This window comes from Halichoeres trimaculatus, unplaced genomic scaffold (assembly GCF_033239565.1).
Source record: "Halichoeres trimaculatus isolate MK-OKI-2021-1 unplaced genomic scaffold, fHalTri1.1 fHalTri1_scaffold_19, whole genome shotgun sequence".
NCBI lineage: Eukaryota > Metazoa > Chordata > Actinopteri > Labriformes > Labridae > Halichoeres > Halichoeres trimaculatus.
In genome coordinates, this window is record NW_027437197.1 from 24,930,124 (window position 1) to 24,951,369 (window position 21,246).

The following is a 21,246-nucleotide window of genomic DNA, read 5'->3' on the forward strand; positions in this document are numbered from 1 at the left end:
TCTCAGTTATTATTTGAGAGCATTCAGTCGCCCTCACTTGTAGTCTGTAGATCATGGAGTGAGAGAAATTAACCAGCTATGCAACAGGGAACAAAGAGGCTGACGGCAATGTGACAGCATAACTGCGTTAGTGGGTCAGCGCTGGCTGTTTCTCCCACTGTTCCCGATGTGCCATTGATTTTGTTTACATGCTGGTTAACGAAGTATTAGTGTAGCTTCGCCTGTAAATGCTCTTTAGAGCTGTGCACTTTGACTGTTTGAATCAAAGGAAGCGTCAGAGGCTCTGAAGTGACCTGTGGTGAACTTGCGCGCTGTGTTTTGCTCGTCTGTCAGACTCTGTAGGACCCAGCGGAAAAATGCTCCAGCCGGAGGGAGCCGGAGCGAGAGAGAGGAGAGAAAGCTGAGAGGAGAGGAGACGCTCTCAGATCAGTCAGTGGCTTCATGGAGTTATGTACCTCTGATCCGCCGCCATGGATTGCAATCCGCGATCACTTCTTCTCATTTTACCTCTTTTATTCTCCTGCGTTATTCCCGCTTTCTCCATCATCTACCCCCCGAACGAAGGTAAGACAACTCTCAGGCTGCGGACATGTGTGTTTGTGTGGATGTGTGTGCGCGCGCGTGGATGTGTCGGACGCCTCGCGGACTTGCTACTGTCTAAATTACGGCGATAACAACATCAAGGTGATACAAAGCGCGTGGGGACAGGAAGAGGACCACGTGCAGCCTGATTATGATTCATAAAGACGATAATTTCAACTTGAAAAGACCAGAACGGGGCAGACAAGGTTGTCTCATTCTGGTTGTCTCGCGCACTTGGGGGTTAATAGTTGTTTAAATTGGGATGAGATGTCGAGACAGCCCCTGAAGCGCTCATCGCAGAGTTATAACGGGGCAAAAAGATGTCCAGAAACTCCGCTGCCTGTGTGCTCATCAGAGGTCCATGTTGCTTTCTTTTAACAAAGAATCTATTCGGGGTAGACGCCCCGCATAGACAGGCAGACACGCTGATTTAAAAGCAATAAACGCAAGATGAGCTCCAATGCATGGAGTGCGCAAAAAACGCGGATGAGTGTTTTTATGTCTGTGACCTGGATAGACCCGAAACAGTTGACTTTTGGGGCTGCTGTGTCCATCGAACGACTATGATTCAGATTAAATATTAAATATGACATTCATAGGACGATTAAAAAAATAAGGAAGGTCCTCACGACCTGGTCCACCTCTTTCCAGAGCAGATTAGTCGGACTGGTGTGGTTAGAACGAGCACAGGGCAATGTTTGGAAACCCCGCAGATCAGGACAGAGCAGTCCACTTTCTGCAGAGTCGCTTCTTCGAACACGTGGAGCTGCACTTGAGAGAAAGAGACAGTGTACAGAAAATATTATATAATGTGACGGCAAAAAAAGTACACAACAGTCGTAATTGAGGTGTTTTTCAGTTGGAAGATAAGAAAAAAGGGACAAGGTCCGCGCGTCCTGGAGTTGCTCTGAGTTGTGTAAAGGTTAAGCTGCCTGCAGAGGGGGGACAATACATTTGGGAGAAGATTTAGGTCACACTGTATAAAGGGAAGTGATCAGAGCTCCAGTTAATCCTTGAAAAAAAAAAAAAGAATAAAAATAAATAATTAAAATAAATTTAACGAATTAATAAAATGTGCACACGCTCACAGGAAAGTAGACTGGAAGAGGAAGTAAAACCCTGGTAAATATGAGGTTATGACATGTGCCAGAGCAAACTTTGGACGAAGATGGTTCACAGTCTTGTCTGTTTGGACAAACAGGAGGAGAAGAAACAAACAAAAAAGGCACATAACAGGCTTCTGGTGCCCCAGCCCGCACACGCACTGATCTATAACTTCAAGAAAACTCCTGCTGATGTTGTTGAAGGAAAAGTTTGAGTCTTCAAACAAAGTCCAAAAAGTTTCCTGATTCTTTGCTTGTGAGGGCTACATGAAATGAAATAAATAATTCAAGAATAAACAGCCCACTCTGACTTCAGACACGAACATCAACGAACTTGAACATACACCTCTTAATTTTTTTTAAAGTCTTGGCACTTGCTTTTAACATTTCAAATGCGCCTCTTTAAAAAATCGAAGCCTAAAATAAGATAAAAAACGAAAGTTTGAGCAGGACACAAATTATATGACAAATGTTGGAGTTTATAGAGCTGGTTCTTTGTGCGCACTTTGTGTGTGAGAGGCGAGGAGCGCAGCCCGGTTCCGTGAGTCTATGTCGAGCAATAAATCAGTATTTTTTTTATACTTAACATGAAAGGATGAGTGGAAAGAGACAGTTTTTTTTTAAAGAAGAACATCGAAGTGGGGGCAAACAACAGCTACAACAGACTTTGAGTCCTACCTCTTGTCGTCACACACTTTCCTACAAATATTCACTTTCACACATATAATCGAAATGTTCATTAAGGGGAATATGTACTTAATAAAGGGGGAATCTGGAGATTCATAATAAGCGAAATAACACTGAAATAATTTAAAGTTGTAGGAGTGTGAGTGGGAGAGTGAGTGTGTATGTGTATGTATGTATGTGTGTGTGTGTGTGTGTGTAAGGGAGAGAGAGAGATCATCTGACCATTTTTTTTCATCTAAGCCTAATTTTCGATAAGACTAACACCTCCGTTAGCAGGCTGCAATTCACCAGAGTGTCAGTAACGAGCCGCCCCGTCCTTTTCTTATAAGAAAAATCAGACAGACAGCTCCATTACAAAAAAAAAAAAAAAAAAAAAAAAAAAAAAAAAAAAAAAGAGGAAAACAGTTCGAAGAAAAACTTTAACAGTTTTTCCTGCTTCATGAAATCGGTTCCAGACACTTTCCTTCAGAACAGGAGCCAACATGAAGTTTTCCAAACAACTGAAGCTGTGAAGCAACAAAGTAGATGAAAATAATGAGAGGTAAACACTCACTGATGGGCAAGAAGAGCCGCTTCTCTCCTCACTGAGCTGCTGGAGAAACATGGTGATCAGACACACGAAGAAACTCAAAGTTTTTACTTCTTCAAGAAAATCCTGACATTTTTTTATAAGTTCTTAAAGCTAATATCGACGGAGTGTGATGATAAAAGTAGAGATAAAGTTAAAGAGGCTCCTCCTGACGCTCACAGACTGCAGCTCTGAACCCAGCGAGCGCGCAGATGAAGGTCCGTCTGTAAACTTCCCAATCTTTACTCATTTCAGCAGAAAGTTTCGTTTCTCCCACGTCTCTTTGTGGTGTGTTATTAGTTTGATAATGAAATGGTTGCCTTCTGGTTTAAAAAGTTAAGGCTTGGTGACTCGGTGAGGGCTGCTTCGATTACAAAACAAATAAAAATAATAATAATAAAGAAAGTTCGGGGAAAACCAAAAGTTTGAACACAGCTGTTCCTGACAATACAGGAAACTTCTGCCACGTTGTTTTCAATAATTACTGAAAGTCCTCCTCTTATAAACACACACATACACACACACACACACACACACACACACACACACACACACACACACACACACACACACACACACACACACACACACACACATACACACACATACACACACATACACACACAGACACGAAAGCTGAAGGAAACCAGAAGTGTTGGAATAATCTCTCCAAACTGGAAACTGTGCCTTCGGATATTTACTCCTCATTTTGATTTTGATTTACTATAGATAAATTAAAAAAAAAAAAGAATAAAAAATAGGGCATGCACTGTGTGGTTTGTGTTGCATCCTGGTGCAAAACTTTTTGGTGAGTTGATTTCAAAGAAAGTTGAGGCTCGGTTTCATTTCCACTTCTGGAGAATTAATACCAGGTAAAATTCAGAAAAAAAAAAAAAAACGGTTTGGACATTTAATCGAAAAAAAAAGAACACAAGGGCTAGGGTGATTTTTTTCCTCGTTGAGCAGCACGTCCCTGTGCGTGGTTGCGTGCTCTGAGATTGGCGAGGGGGCGTCGGGAGGCCTCGGGTATTTTTAACCGGCGGTGGGGAGGCTTTGCCCGGCGAGGCCAGTGATGCAGTCCCGCTGGGACACATGGGTGTTTCTGAGCTATGGTACTTTTTTCTGAGGTGCTGCTAGAAAATATGCTTACACATGACCCACTGTGTGTGTGTATGAGTGTGTGGGTGTGGGTGTGTGTACAAATCCGAGTCTCTATATTTATGTATGAGAGTTGGCCAAACTGAGGTAGAGATGGATGGGGCACCTTCTTTACAAAAGCACATCTTCAAAGCATTAGAAAAAAAAGACAGAAAGAAAAGGTGTGTATGTGTATATAGTGTGTGTGTGTGTTTATGGGTGGAGATATAAGATTATACAGTATGTGTGCAGGAGTGCTGCATGGCTTTATCTGAGTGTTACAGTATATATGTGTGTACAGAATATATAAGGCATCTGGTGTAAGAAGGAAGAAGAATGAGAGAAACGAAGAAAGAAAGAAAGAAAGAAAGAAAGAAAGAAAGAAAGAAAGAAAGAAAGAAAGGGGAATGGGGGCAGAGGGGTTGGGCAGGCAGCAGCAACATCAGACAGAGAGACTCTGCACTTGAATAATTCATAATGGGAGGTGAACACTTCACCCTTTAACACAGACACAAGTCGCCTTGCTTTGCCTGCACTGCGGCCTTGCCAGTCTTCACATGCTCAGAGCCAGGAAGCAGAGACGGTGCCCTCTAACACCGCATGCTCATATCACACACTGGATATTACAAGCAAAAAGTACAACGTTGCATCTTTGTGTGTCTCCTTTCCCCCTCCACATCACATAAACCAGTCAAGATGGGAGGGTCCTCGCTCGGCTTATCTGGCCATTTGTTGATTCCAGACCAGCATTTCTGACTGACAGCTCCTCCTTCCACTCCTCCAACATTTTAATTATGTCTGAGGATTGGGTTTCCTCATGCATCTGCCGGGAAACAGATTGCCTTCATCAGATTTTACTGGAATAGCTGGACTGTTGAATTAAAGTTTGAGCAAGACGGTCACGATGGCGTCGAACTGTGAGAATATAGACATCAAAATGGGCACCCTGTAGATCTTTGCTCCAGCTTTTCATGTTAATATTTCAACAAGAGCTATGCCAAGATACTAGGTCACTAGCAGGCGAAAAAAGGGAGAACTAATGCTTCGTGACGAGTGGTCTCAGATTGGATTTGCAGAGCTGCAGACAGTTCTTACAACTGAGAAGAGAAATCAATTCAAAGCCATCATTTTATACTGAAAATTTGGAGTTGCCTTGTTGCCTGTAGCGGGGTGTCTTCTGCTTCCATTTTGTTGGGGTGTGTTCAGGAAGTGTGTGCTGATAGGGGTCTACATATGTGTCAAACATTGATTCACCTGTTTCTACCTCGGCGATGTTTTGCTCCCTCCCAGACAGGCTGGCTCAGTTTGCTATTAATACACTGAGTTCCCGTTTAGAGGCACTCCCTGTTGGGGGCAAGGGCTATATGCTTGGCTGACGCTAGCTCGCTAACTGTGTATGCGTGTGTGTAAGAGAGGAAGAGTAAGAAACACTGTCAGATCAAGTTTGTGTACGCTCTTATTTTCAGGACGCATGTGTGGGAATGTGCTCGTGTTTTGGTTTAGCGTCTGAGTGCATGTGTGTTTCTCCAAGCTTTTATTCTGAAGGTGCATGTTTGTTCATCTCTTTGGAGCATGTGTTTACTCCTCTGCTCTCTTGAATGGGATGCATCTTTTTTCCTGCAATTTTGTTTATTCCATAACTGCACCATGATTGTGTCTATGCACATGTTTGGTGTGTGTGTGTGTGAGTGTGGGTGCTGATTTCCAAAGCCAAGTGCAGCTGGAGGGGGCTTTTTTCCCTCCTGCGATACGAGAGCCGTCTAATTTTCTGCTCTCAAATTCCCCCTCGCTCGGCTCAATTTGAGTGGTGGGCTCGGCTCGTTGAGAAATGTAAATTGGAAGCAATGGCCCTGGATGCTGAGCTGCTATTATCTGACATGAACAGATAGCTTCATTAGACTCTAATAGGAATGTGTCGACTGCCACTCATCTGGCTGAGTGGCTCAGCGCGGCTGCGGCTCAGGTGAGCCTCCATTCAGAGGCTTTCAGAGGCTGGAATTTGATAATTAGTCTCCCTGTGTGTCTGTTTTCTTTCCCCCTCCTGCTTCCTTTTCAAGCCCTGTTTTCTGGCTGATACTGATCAGGCCGGCCTGAGGAAAATTATCATTTCAAACATCATTTTTGCTCCAGTGTGAAACAACAATTAGTTCACAGCAGCAGCGTCCTCTTCCTCCTCGTCCGTCCTGCTTGTGAGGGGGGACATTTTGCATGGCTAAAACAATTTCCACAGTGCCACGGCTCTCCACCCTGACCCTCCAATCCTCTCTTTGACAGTCCTCACAGACGTGTACACTCTGCTTATTGAATCTTTGAATGAAAGAAAACAGAGGAATTGTATTTTTCACAGTGAATAGAGTTACAGCTGCAGGGCCTGACTGCACCACTGCTTCACTTTGTTGTGTTTGCGCGGTCTCTGTTGGGAAAGTGTGTGTGTGTGTAGCTTCCACTGGTTTGTGTGTCTGTATTGGTGTGTTCTGAGCTGTGGACTGATTTGCTCTCAGCAGGAGGAGAAAGAGGCTGAGTCAGTTTTCAGGAGGGAACTTAAAAGAAGAAACCGTTGATGGATGATTGTTCAACTTGAAACTGATAATGAATCTGTGACTTTCAAGTCAGTCAGGGAGCACGAGTGTGTGGATAAAACACGGATATTCCTGTCAATCCTCCGGCCATGTGCCACAGTCAGACAAATGTATCAGGGATCAGCATGATTAAAGGTTAACCCTAACAATATGATCTCACAAGTAGATATGTCAGAGGTTTGTTTAGCTTAATGTGAACAACAAAGACAGCCTGAAAATGACCAAATATGAGTTGCTGTTATTTTTCTTAAGTTGCACCACTTTCTTTGTCTTTTTGAATGATCTTTTACTAATGAAAGGATGAAGATACTCTGAATTTTAAAGGTCCTTGTAAGATTTCTTTAGTCGGGTATGAAACGGTTTGCACGAGGGAGGGCTGAAAAGTTTGCAGCCTGACTAGGAAGTACTTATGCCATACAGATGAAACTTGGCGTTCATTAAAGTCAACATTTTCTGACACTTAAGGCATGGTTTATTCTCAGATTAACTGACGTTGTGATGTCAAAGTCCCCAAACTGTCGTGTTTGAGGACTTTAAAAAGTAGAACCAGAGAAATGTTGTGAATATGGATAAAATTTGGCTCCGTGGTGTTATTAAATATTTGCAGAAAAAGGACATTCACATGACATGGTACACTGCTCAGGGGATGATGCTCCAGCTTTATCAGCTGTGAAAAAGTGGGCAGCTGAATACAAGAGGGGTAGGGAGAGCCTTGAAGATGGCCCAAGGTCCAGATGTCCTGCTGCAGCAATAACCTAAGAAAACATGACCATGTTGAAAAAAAAAACATACTGTAAGTGTCTGGAAATGTTGAATTTAATGGGAATGGGGATGTCCCAATCCTATACATTGATCAGTATTGATGCCCCATAAGGCTATTGTTGGAGGATTGGATAGTAAGCCATTTTTCACATGTTTTCAGCACCATCACGCTTTACGGCTGCTGTGAACCAAACCAAGTTGGAAACATGTCTGTTGTGTGGGACTACTTCTCTTTTGAAAGCAATGATAGTAAAACAGCGTCTTGCAACATTTGTAAACTGAGTGTTTCTTGAGGAGGTACTAACAGGGCTCACTTTGATACAACAAATATGATTCATCATTTACAACTGAATCACCCAAGTACAGGATTTATCAGACAAAGGTATTGGATCGGATCAGTATCGGGGAAACACATAATGAAAAAATCGGATCAGATCGGAAGTCCAAAAATCTGTATCGGGACATCTCTACTTAGAACACTGCTGCAGGCACTGGAAAAAATGGAAACAACTGTGTCATTTAGTCAAATTCAATTTTTTTATTTGGTCTAACTTAAAAACCTGTTTTTGTTTTACACCTGTTTGGTACAGTTTCCCTGAAAGCAAAAAGCAAACAATTTGTCGAAAATAAAAACAAACCATTTCACTGAAGTAGCATTTTCACTTCAAACCAGAAGTTTCCACGTCACATGACCACATGACATCATCATGTATCAGCTCTTATAAGCTCTGCAAGACTTCTGCTAGCGCCATTATTCTGGACTTTTCAGGAACAAAAGGGATATCAATTAAGTTTTTTCGTTTGAATCACAGAGTTATCGCTGTTACTTCAAAACTAACGACATGGTTCACGTCACCTCTGATTCATGTTTAACTGTTTGTGACTCGCTGCTCTGTGCTGTGAGGGTCAGTGCTGGTTAAACCTATCTTAGTTATTCCCAGAATGCATTTCAGCCGTGTCATAGCATATTGTATTTAATGTTACAGACAGTTTGTCTCAAAATTGGTCGTGACCCAAGGATCACTCACTTATCAGTGAAAGTGCACTAGGAGGGGTGTGCACTCTATGACTTGAGAGATCGTAGCCCAGCTCCCTGATATACATTAGACAGCATTTTCTCTTGAGACTGAAGAAAATATACATAAATAAATGATACATAATGACTTTGATACATAATGACTTTTAGGATTGATTTAAAAACCCTAATGTTTGTTTTAAAATGTTTAAATGGTCTTGTCCCTCCTTACCTCCCTGAGTTTCTTCACTCCTACTCACCCTCTCGGTCCCTCAGGTCAGCTGACCAGCTGCTCCTGCAGGTGCTGAGGTCCAGAAAGAAGCTCAGAGGGGACTGGACTTTCTCTAGTGCTGCTCCCAGATATAGAATGATCTTCCCCTGCACATTAGAGAGGGCCCTTCACTGTCCACTTTTAAAACCCATTTTTTGTTCTTTGGCTTTTAGCCTCAGCAAGACTTAGACCATGTCTACACATAGCCAGGTATATGAAAAATGGTTTATATTTTTATAAGTTTATGCCTGTCATCCACACCAAACCACAGTTTAATATTCCTAAAAACGTTGTTTTCTGAAAACTTCAGCCAAAGTGGAGATTTTGGAAAACTCCAGTTTCATGGTTTCATGTAGACACGGGAAACAGAATTTTTGGTTCTCAGACGTCAGGGGCTCATTCTGACTTGCTGGCATGGGTTTTGCGTCTGGAAGACACTGCCAAATTTGGGTTTGAAAAACCTTGAGCTCCACTTATCGGCAAATTTGCCCGCTGGGTGTGGACGAAGGTATTTTTAAAAATGAATGAGGGGGGATATTCGTTTCTGGAAATGTCTGGCTGCATGTGCACAAGGCCTTGGTTTCTTTGCCTGATCTTATTCCCTTTATTTGCTTTAAGTTGTTTTTAATATGTTTTTTATGTTTGTCTGTTTTTTTTCTTATCTGCTATAACCTCTATATTTTATCTACCTGTACAGCCCTTTGTTTACAGTCATGGTTGTTTTAAAAAGTGCTGTATAAACAAAGTTGGCATTGTATGGTGTTACTTTGTACCATCTCAACCCAATAATGTGTCTTGTAACAAAATTAGAGTGTTTTAACTAGTTATCTCAAAAGGAAAAGCTCAGCTCAGACGGAATTACAAACACAAGTTTTGCTCAAAAAGAAAAACGAAGATGAAACGTGAGAATGACGAAACCATATTTCTCACTCTGTGTGAATGTAAATTTTTTTAAATTTAATGAAATGGTTATTTTGATCGACACTGCATCAAATTCTAATTTTTAGCCAAAAAAGAAATATAATTTGGTAAAAAAAAAAAAAAAAAAAAAAACTAATAATTTTAGATGTAACATGTTATTTTACAATTTTTTTTTTAGGTTGGTCTAAAAAATCATTTTTTCAGTGAAATAGGTTCCAGGAACTGAGTCAACAGGGGGCGCAAAAATAAAAAGAAATGCAACAGCTCTCAACAGGAGCTTTAACTCAGGTCTACAACTCACCTAAACTTGTTCTAAAACCCTTTTTTTTTAACTGTTTTTAATGTTTTAACCAATTGACCACCAACACAATCTGAGGAAAATGTTTCTTCAAAGAATCAAACATCCAAATGGAAAACAAATGTGAATATCATTGAACTGTGTTTGATCATTTTTTTACTCTGTTATGTTCACAACATGTGAAACATGACCCCAAAACTCTTCTGCTCTGTACCATAAAGCTCCTGTGAGGAGTTTTTACTGGCAACTCAACAGACTGAAAGAAACACTGACACCTCTGTATGAACTCACTATTTGAGGGTCGACTGATTAACTGTACCCTGCTCTAGAACTTTCTTTTTTAAATTTTGTATCACATGGCAGATTTTCCACTTGGTCATTTATCTGATGGTTGAAATGTAACGCTGCAAGGGTTAGAATAAGAACAGAATAGAAATCAACACAAACCCAAAGTTACTCAGAGGGAGCTTTATGTACTGATAAGAACTTTCATTTTTACACATTTCTGTTCACCATCTGAAACTTCTTACAGCGACCCAAAGTGTAGAGTGTTAAATTAAATTCAGGTCCTTGTCTTCACTGTTCTCTGACATTTTTTATCAACATGGCTCTCCTTCTCTGCATCTGGGTTTTGGTTTGACATGAAAGACTTCTTGGCCAAAGACCCACATGAAATTGTATTTCCATTCATTCAAAGTGGATATATATTTTGTTTCAGTGTGGCCAATCGCATCCCCAACCACCTCTGAAACTAGTGATTGGATCTGATTTCTGGATTTGATGCAGTTCTACTTGGTGACAGCCCAATCACTGTGGCTGTATGTTTGGCTATGAACAATGTGGGGGTTGGATGGGTCAAAAGCTGGAGACTTGGAAATGAAAAACTTCTTCTGGTATTTGATTTTTTTTTTTTTTTTTTTGGCTCTACTTTAGCGCAAAAATCACCTCAAGATTTCTGTGCTGTAGCCAGTTTGCACGGCCAACATCTGCTTTTACGCAGTGCAGCAAGAAAAGAAGTCTGCTCTCACTGTTGGTTAGCATAAGATATGTGTGCGGTGTGTGTGTGTATGGTGTGTGTGCAGCAGCTGAGAAAATAAAGTCATGATCAGTGTTTGAGGTTGGTGATCCCTCCGTTGGGATTAGATGAGAGCTAATTGGGGCTAACAAGGACTAGACACTTATGTTGGCTTTGTTTTCTCTTGTCTTCATCACAGTGAACCTCTTAGACTCTAAAGCCAGCCAGGGGGAGTTAGGATGGATTTCCTACCCGTCACACGGGGTGAGTATCCTCTGTATCCACATATCTACATTCATCCACATCATGTATGAGTATGCTTACATCTGGAAGTCAGACTTCCCCAACAGGAACAGGGACGCCGGATTCAGCCTCTGCACCACATGAAACCAGGATTTACAAACTCCTGGGGTTCACACTATCATGTTGACTCAATGAGCCAAGTGCAGATTAACCCACTTTTCTTTAGCCGTTTTCTGTCCATTCTTCATCACGCAGGTCAAAGGTTAAGTATTCAGAGCTCGCCATATGGTGGAGACACTCACAGAAAATTGAACTTGTATGTCAGGGTGTTTAACAAAAGATTACAGCATTAAAGGATTTTAGCTTTTCAGCACATGAGCATCTGTACAAAAATGAAGAGGAAGCTAACCCTGCTTTTGTTAACATGACATCAAAAACAGATGGAGTATTTTAAAGATGTTGCATGTGAACATTGTAATTCCATTTTTGAGATTTCACTTTTAGGTCATTTGCTTGTAATCCAAAATTGTCCACCATTAATCTGTCCGCTGCATATGTATTTATACCATGACTGGTCCATTGTCACGTCTGTGATGTGCACATTAATACCTCATGAAGTAAATGAGAAAGGAAACGACACGGGGGTCAAAGTTTGCACAAAGTAGAGGGGTGAAAAATATTGATAAAGCAATATATCACGATACATCTACCTGAAAAAAATCACATTTTAGGTGAGTTGGAAGAACAATATGTCTTCTGCACCTCCACTGCAGGAGATGGCGCTGAAGAGCTACGCTGCTGTTGTCGCCCATAAACTGTATAACAAATATAATCTCAAAGTATATTAAAAATGTTTTATTCCTAAACTTGATGATGTGGGTTTTGATGCCATAAACATCAATGATTTCTCTCTATTCTTGGGTCAGTTAGTTTAAAATCATTGGAAGTTTGTTTTGTTACAGTGTAGTAGACTGATAAAATGACAATCACAGTCATGTTTTCTGCAAATCAAATTTTTTTATGAGTAACACTGGTTACACCAAGTGACATTCATCAGTTTTACCAACTGACCACGTCTTTCATTCAAAATTTTTTTTGTAACAAACTTGATGCACTTTATATTTTCAAGTTAACCCTCTATGGTACCTGCTTCTAGGCAACAAACCCATTTTTGTCCTTTTACACTCAAACAATCCATCCCAGTTGTCATGAAATACTTTTTTTAAAAAGAGAAAAAAAGACCTTAACGAACCAATAACAGTGTTTGAATTTGTCACATGACCCTCTGGAGGTCAGGCTGAATACCTTTTTTGTAGACTTTCTTGCAAGGACCAACTCGGCGAATTCTCTCCTCAAAATTGTCCAATAACTTTTTTATTGCGTCTTTCTCAGTCTAGAAAAAATGTGTTTTTGTTAATAGACAAGTAAAGCTTAATCTCAAATAGTTTAATTGAATTTATTTGGTAATTACTTGAAGGAAACATGTAAAAATGCAAATGTTGCCCGAAGCAACACCGTACGATTACAGTTTCACCATGAAAACATATTGGTTACTGTCTTTGAGTTTAAAAACTGTTCAAAAACAAACTAATCATTAAATTTTTTTTTGTACCTCTCCAGTTTTCACCCAGATAAATTTGATGTTAGTTTTAGTAAAGTTCAAACTTACACTGTAGGCGCTGGTCTACTAGAGTAAACTTGGTGAGCCTTCTTTACAGAGCACAGGCTCATATCCTACACACATTTTTCCCACAATGACGAGCAGAAAGCCACAAAAGTGAAGTCTTTTTTAAAAAGTTCATATAAAGTTGGATAAAATGTGTCCAGACTCCATTCATTTCAATGGAGCATTCCTCAATGGAACAGTGATGCCTGAAGGCAATGTTCAGACATGAAATCCTATAAAAAGAGTTTTTTTTTTCAATAAACTTTTTACACTTTTTACACTTTTTACGGCATTGTAAGCTGTTGAGACCATTAAGTATTATTCATGTTTTTGAAAAAAAAAGAAAACGTTGAAATATAAACAAATCACTCTTTTCTTTCATTGCTGAATATTATGATACAGTGTTGCCTAATAGCAACAAACCCCAAAAATATCTATAGAAAATACTTTTTGAACATCTCTTTAGATTAAGTTTATTTGATCTATTTTAAGACAAAAACAACTTTAAAAGATTTTTTTCTAACTGATATTACTATGGGTACTGTTGAGGGTTACGTGTATGTTAAAAACACTGTCTGACTTTCTTTATTTTAACCACAAAATAAATAGAAAAGCTGTTTATAATCATGATTTCTTGATGCGTATCATATCGTATCACATTGAACCGAGAGGCTCTTGCCAAGACTCACACAAAGTTTTATACAAAAGCCACTTGGTAACTGTGCAAACAATACGTGCAATTTAAAGATAAATTACTTCAAGGAGAATTTTTGGCCCAACTTTCTCAAACTTCGACTAAAATGTACCAGAAAAAGTAGAATGGAAAAGCTTTTTAAAAACTGAGCAGCAGAGATGTGTTCCCAGACTTTGGCTGAAGCTTCACAGCCTCTTTCTGCTACCAGAGTCCCTCCAGTGGGCTCTCGCTCCCTGTTTATTTGTCTAACTAGTTAGACTTCTGTGCCTTAGGGCTGGCCCACTGACACACACATACACACACACACTTCCTTGTTTTTTTTTTTCTTTATTAAGTGTTAGAATTACTCCTTGGCAGTGGCTTAAGGTAATCCAGTCATTTGTTCCGTGGAGCTGCCAAACCTTGTTTCCCTGGGCCGTATACAGTGCTGGCACCGTCCAAACCTTCAGGAGTTTCTCTGCGAGCTTGAACCACAATGAAGGACTGACCCAAAGGAAAATTGCATGCAGTTTAAAATGCATTTGCTGTAACTGCAACTGCAGGCCACAGAACAATTGCGTGACCACTTGGAGTAAAAGATTGATCTTCTGCTGATAGAAGTTATTCACGTGTGAGTAAGTTGGAAAATACAAGCGGATATCGGGGATGTGATCCAGCGCTGGACTCTGGAATGTGAGACAGAGCTTATGCTGTGTGCCCGGGTCCGGCTCTGCTTTGTTTCGCGTTATTCACAGCGAGTGGGTTCGGACGAAGAGCAAGTTGTTTGATAAAAATCAGCAAATGAAGCAAGTGTCGCTCTTAAAGCAGAACGACTCCGAAGAGAAAGACAGAGTAGTGATAGGAGAGGGGGCAGAAAAGGAGAGGGGATGAAAAAGGAGGAGTGAAGGAACGACAGGAGGGGATGAGAGAGGCATGGAAAGAGAGATATTGCTGATGATCAAGTCCTCAAGGTGAATCATCTGTAATTACTCACGTCATCCACTGACTGCACTCCGATAAGCAGCCTGCCCAGGGAGACTGCTGCTCACAAATGATTTCTCATAATGTGGCAGGGGCACACAGCCCTCACACACACACATACACACACACTCACACATAAACACGAACACTTGCTCACATTGATGGGGGGCTGCAGCTAACGGCCTACCGAGACGCAACGTGCTCCGGTCACAACAAATTAAGAGCTTAGCCTCCCCAGGACGTTACACTCCGGACTCAGAGACCAGACTGACAACTGTGTGTTTGTGTGTGTGTGTGTGTGTGTGTGTGTGTGTGTGTGTGTGTGTGTGTGTGTGTGTGTGTGTGTGTGTGTGTGTGTGTGTGTGTGTTTGGGTGCGTGTGATCCAGATACACAGTTATCTGTCTGGGAGGCAGGCTGATTGCTGAGCAGTGTCCGGGGGGCTTAGCCCTTCACTAGACTAAAGAGTGTTAAAGATTACATTCTTGCGTGCTTTGAAAGCATTCTTCAGCTACAAACCAACACCCCAGACGCTGGCTGTGCATGCAAAACACAATTAATGGACACACACCAAGTGAAGTCCATTTTCTATAGGAACCAGCTAGGGAAGCTTGCTACTGCTGATGCTTATTGATTTCTGTGTCTGAACTGATCGAATGAATAAGTCCTCATTTTGTTCATTTAGCTAAAACCTTAAACGGTGAAAAACACACACAAGTGATAATCAGAAAAGATTACAACAGAACAAGACAATAACTTCTTAAAGGAGCTGTGAGGGGTTTCTGAGTGGTATTCAAAAAGTCTCCCTTCTAGATATATGCCTGATCCTAATCCACACTTTAAAATGAGATTACCAGCACCAATGCAGGTTATTCCTAAATGCTACTTTGTAGCTTCCTGATCAGGTCAAGCAGGTTGATTGATTTACAGCCCGTCTAAGTCTCTATGACAACACCACACTGTCTGATGAAGTTTAGTAGAGAGAAGAGAGATCTGTGTTTTTCTCTGCTGAAAATGATTTCTGTGATTAATTTTGTAGTGATGGTGGACACTGGAGCCTAACTGTCAGACAGAAAAAGGACAGAAGAGCTGAAGAAAGATAACCAGGAGAGAGATAGAGCACGAGCTAAAAGGACTAAGCTGTTTGTGCTAATGTTGATTCCAACCCACAGTCAGCAGTTATTCTGCAGTGGTCTGTTCAAACTTGAGAGTCTATCAATAAAATGAAGAGTGAGGTTACGTTAGCTCTGATTGGTAGATGACTGGCAGGACATAACCAGGATTCACTAACGTTACACATTACAGACATGTCTCAGAGCACCAAGCTGTCAGCTGAGCTAAATACAGACAGCTACTAAACTACTGTATGGACTGACAGTTTGCTTGTTATCACCTTGGTCTACGGATATGTCGTAGCACCGGGCTGCTAGTAGCACTACATATAGCCAGCAACTGACGTAACAAACATCAGCGCTACGTAACTGTAATGATAAATACCAATACGTCACGTTGTATCTGGTAAAATGTTGTCTTTAACAAAGAAAATTTGTTGCAAAACAAACACATGCCTCACTAAAAGTAATTTACAACAGTGTGTGAGAGACTCCGGTCCAGAAGGTAGCGAAGCAGTCCAATTAAAAAAGATCCTCCTCAGAGCATCTTTAAGGTTCTTAGTTTACATGAGCCAAAAAGAAGAAGTATCACCTTGTTTAATCCTACCCCTTTATATTTTGCTATCCTAAAAAAGATAACACTGTCTTAGGTAAACCAGCAATTTGTAAACATGTACAGTGAATATACAGCATATCACTTATACAGAAAAATACTTTCATACCTATGAAGTCTTTACAAATGTATTCACCAGACCCTGTACAGTTTTGGTCCAACAACAAGCTAGCACCTTGTGTGTCACATCTTTTTGAACAGACTTGTGCTCTGAATTTGTTTTAGTTCTGCACTCAGTCTGCTCCACAGTTCCACAATCGAACAAATCAGACTTTTCAAACTTTGAGTTTATGAGCTAGTACGCTCCACAACAAAACTTAAATAGTCCATGTTTGATGAAACAAATCAGATTTGATCAGTATTATTCTTTGCTACATTTTTGAAAATGTATACACTTTTAAAATATGGTTTTTTTTGACAATGTTTAAATTATATTTGTATAACCTACATACAAACTCCTGCATTAACTTAACACTGTAGCACCAATGTGTACCCTGCAGTACTCCTCCGAAACACAGGGGGGCAGTGTGCTCTGTGTGGTAAGGTCAGATCGCTTGAATCAAGTCCCTCGCAGGGTGTTTTTTGTACTATCTTATTTTTAAGCTGATGCATGTAGTTGTGTATCAAACAGCAACTGTTACAAGAAAGGATCTTGCGGCATACAATTCAGGGCAAATGGTTGGTGATTTGGAAATTCAGGAAGAATAGCCCGCTCAGCGGAACAATCACAGGACAGGCAATCCATGTTATATTTGGAAGGAGGACCGCGTGATGTTATAAGTTTAGAGTTCTGGCTATGCAGACACACAGCACAGGGTATGACATTGATTCAATGTAGATGTACAAACCAGGCTTAAAGGGAAGTGCATACAAAGCGAGAAAGATAAAGGAAACAGCATAGATTGTTGTGCAACAAAGGACACGGCGCTCCATGTCTCTGACTCTGTCCTCCACTTCAGTGATCCACTTTTCATTTTTGATTATTTATTTGTCAGCTCTCAGAGTACAAAATGCCGGTTCAACCTCTGTAGTTGCCCAAGGGCTCTGAAAGCTGGTGCCACCCCATCTGTGAAATCAGCCTGACCAGTACTTCCCACGTCCCCCCTTTCCACCTCCAACAAACACACACAGACAGAGAGGGAGAGGGTAAAGAGAAAAGCCCGTCCATAAACGAGGATTAGTGGGGTAAGATGAGGGACCAGAGAGGAGGAAGAGGAGGAAGAGGAGGGAGTCTGAAGTGTTCCCCTGCAGGTGTTACGCAACAAATGGCAGAAACATGACATTCACAAAAACTCATACAAATGCAGCAATTAGTCCAAGAAATGCACCCCAGCTGTAGCTTAGCATCTCCCCAAACAATGATACAAGTTAAAACTTTAGTATAATTAAAAATCAATTCTTCTTACTGCATGTATAACACCTCATGGTGTTTTAAATAAAGTGAAGAGGTGGTTGGAATTTGGAACAATGCTTCACGGCATCCCTGAGCAAATGCTGCTGATGTGTCCTTGAGCAAAGTATAAACAAGGATTAGGAGGGCAAGACAGGGAGCAGTCGAAAACGAGGAGGAAGGAGGAAGAATGTGTTCAGGTTTCCATCCAGTAAGACCAGCTGATGAAACGTCCTCTGAGTGATATGCTGCAGTTGTCGGTCTGTGACCCCACTGACCCCCGCCCCCTTCCTGCTCCGGTGGAGCCCAAAGCATGAACACAAGCAAGCACTTGTTGTGGATGATCCAGTTTTTAAGTTAACTGTTTTCCGGCCAAAGGGATGTAGGGAAATTTAATCTTATCACTTTTTTTTTTTTTTTTTTTAAACCATTGGTCCATTGTTGCTGACAAAGGGACACTGAAACCACTGCTATGACACTGTCAAGAAAGTAACAGAGCTAACTTTTTAGATGTAAACCAAACAAAAGAAGCTCAATCCTAGCTTCCTCACATACAACTTTAAACACATACAATGTTATTCAATACGCACCATTAACTGGTCCATTAACTCCCATTGACCTGTGCGTCTTTGAAGTGGTTGAACTGGTGCGCTGACTCGGTGACTCTGAGTCGTGCCTGTTGCCATCGTTATAACGCCCTGGGCGGGTTGGGTTACAACCCTCCTCTTTACTGTCCCTTTAACTGCTTCACCTACAGCACAGATCAGAGAAACCAGGGACAAGATCACACCAAACTGTGCCCCCACTGTGACCATTGGGGGGAGGTCAGAGGTCATCAGGACTGGCGTAGGGTCATGGTGTTGTTATATATCAATTAAAGGGCAGGGAGTCCTGCCTGTCACACCCCCTGGAGAGAAACAAGGGAGGACTGCCCATTTTAGACCTTTATTTACCTTGGGTGACAAACAGTTCCACATGCTGTCAGAGCTTCTGCTGGAAGAAGCGAGAAACAACAAGCAGCGCTACTAAAAATGTAGCTTTATCTGAATTTCATTTAAGAAATCTTTTAATTTGGAGATCAAATCTTATGCTCAGATATCTTTCACCTCCATTCCTCGTCCTTACTATCACACAAAGGACAAAAACAAGGCCCAGTTAATTAGCTGGGGGAATTGATTCAAGAAAGAAGGATATCTTCCTAATGATGTAATGTTTTGGATCAGAGGAGGAGGAGAGTCGATGTAATAGATGCTGGAGAAGGACTGTCACATCACACTGGAGGTCTTATTTACTTTGGCAGAGGGATGTTCCAGTCAAGTCATCTTTACTTTGGAATTAAAGATATCACATGCTCATGCCTGCAGAGGCGTTTGTACACCTGGGTTTGATTTTGAATGTGTTTGTGTGCAGAAAGTTTAGGACCTCCTCCAAAACGCAGAGCAGAAATGTCTTTCCACTGCTTTGGATAAAGTCAGGTTTGCATATCTGCACATTTTCACTGAAGTGTTGTGCAGCAGTTTGCCATTGGTTCCATTTTGGAAAGTATAACATTTGGGCAGATAATCAATAAGAAACGGTTAAAATATACCAGATGCATCTGCAGTCCATCTCCGCTCCATCACAGCAACAAATCAGATAAGTGTCCATTCAAGCCAATGTGTCAACTTACACTAGATCCGTTTGGTGGCTGGTCCGTCAAGTCGTAGGTGTGGCAGCCATCCTATTTTTACTGGACACGGAGCTTGACAGGGACCAGAAACTACCTAAAAACACCCAGTGACTATCAAAATAAAGCAAACCGTGCGAAAACTAGTTAGTATTTAGCTTGACTTAGATGATAAATATAAATATATATATATATATATAAAATGAGTGGAGCCAGACTAGGATTCGACAGGTTTGAGGTTTTACAGCCCAACATGAATGAAGAGAGACTTATCAATGGAGTGGGAAGTGTAGAAACTCCTTGGTCTGTGACTTCAGCTGTCTGTCAGTCATACAGCTTGACGGGCTGAACATGCAGCCAATGTGAGTTGACAAATGCAGTCAACACGTAACAGAATAGAGTCAAACTGCAGACCTATGCTGGAAAAAAACTGAAATCTTATCAAGTGTTTGGTCTTATTTTGAGTTAAAAATGTCTTTCCGGGCTTAACATGAGCCACATTCGCATGACCAGTCCAGGAAAATGTCTTATAAAAGTCATTTAAAGACAAAATTGAGGTCTGAATTGCTTGTAACAAGTAAAATAAATATCTGCCGAGGGAACAAGAGAAAAGTTTTTTTCAAGACATTTTTTTTTCCAATTCAAGAAACAAGTAAGATTGATAACACAAAAGACATTTTTCTGGTCAGGTGAATGTGGCTCATATCAAGTATAATAAGACAATTTTCACTAGAAATAAAACAATCACACAAGGTTAGATTTTAGTTTTTTTGCAGTGTATGATGTCATCCATCTGCCCCTGAAGTGGAATTTTGAACCCTATCGTTGTGGGATGCCATATTGGAAATCTTGAACTCAATCAAACTTTGGTCGGTGTACTTTGAGGTAGAGAGGTGGGCTTTGAGCCCCTTAGCTAACAGCTGGAGTGTGTCTGCCTGTCAATCAGGCCAGCTGTGCTTCAGGTTAGGCAAAAACTTTCAGTTTTAATATTGTTTAAAAAACCAAGTCAAAACACAATTCACTCCTTCTCGTTTCTGCGACAATAAGGAACTTTTTTTTTTTTTTTGCTAATCCAGCACTGTAGAGACGACTGTTTATTCATTTTGTGGATTAATTAGACGTTACCTCCGGTAATAGTAAGTAAATAAGACCCTGCACAGGGTGTGAGCATTTTCATGTATCTCAGTTGCCATTCTGCTAGAAACTGTTATATGTTTTAGGGAAAAGTACTAACAGTTGGTAAGAAGTCATGGGGCTACATTTAGAAGTGTGTTTCTTATTTATTTATTTATTTATTTATTTATTTATTTATTTATTTATTTTTGTAACAAAGCATAGCAGTCCATTCACAGCACTGGTCACGTTTTACAAATAATACAATATGCACTTCAGCTTTCACCTTGTGGCTACATGTTCTGTTAGAAACCAATTCTACTTGTGTATTTTATACTTTCAAGGAAAGGTTGAGTGAAGTGTGGCACCAAAAAATGTACAAAACATTTCTAAATAAATGAAGAAGCTGTTGAAGAAATGAGCAGGGAGAGGAGGAACCCACTGGAGATACTTCTGAGTGCACTCTTTACATTTGCTCAATCATACTCAGATTTTTATGAAGCCGCAGAGCTAAGGATGGTGAGATATAAAAGCTCTTGGCAACTTCATTTCTCAAAAGAAGCTCGATGTACAAACAGAAATTACATTCAAATTGATTTGCTGGTTTAATAAAAGGTTAAAGTATGACAGTAAAACATCATGGGAAGCCAGAGATGCTTTCCTTTGTGTGTTCAACTTGTAACATTGGCTACATTTACATGCAGTCAACACTTGGGATGAGGTCAATATTCTGGTTTCTAAAAGATTCAAAATTACTTTCTGGAAAGCCCCCATGTCTTGACCATAGACTGTAAAAAAAAATGAATGTCTTCTTGCTTGGCTTGAAGTGAGGTCACCAGAAAAACTGCTCCCC

At 40.7% G+C, this 21,246-nt stretch overlaps 1 protein-coding gene across 2 annotated transcripts in view; it reads left to right on the forward strand.

Annotated features, from left to right (window-relative positions):
* Window positions 1-379: 379 nt before the first annotated feature.
* Window positions 380-21,246, forward strand: part of epha3 (eph receptor A3) — a 163,951-nt gene continuing 143,084 nt past the window's right edge. The window contains exons 1-2 of one of the 2 annotated variants that reach the window (XM_074694185.1): window positions 380-564; window positions 11,138-11,202. In XM_074694185.1, the coding sequence (XP_074550286.1) occupies window positions 471-564; window positions 11,138-11,202 (159 nt within the window). In that variant the 5' untranslated portion in view covers window positions 380-470. The remainder of the gene's footprint in view (window positions 565-11,137; window positions 11,203-21,246) is intronic. The other variant, XM_074694184.1, reaches the window with a different exon arrangement.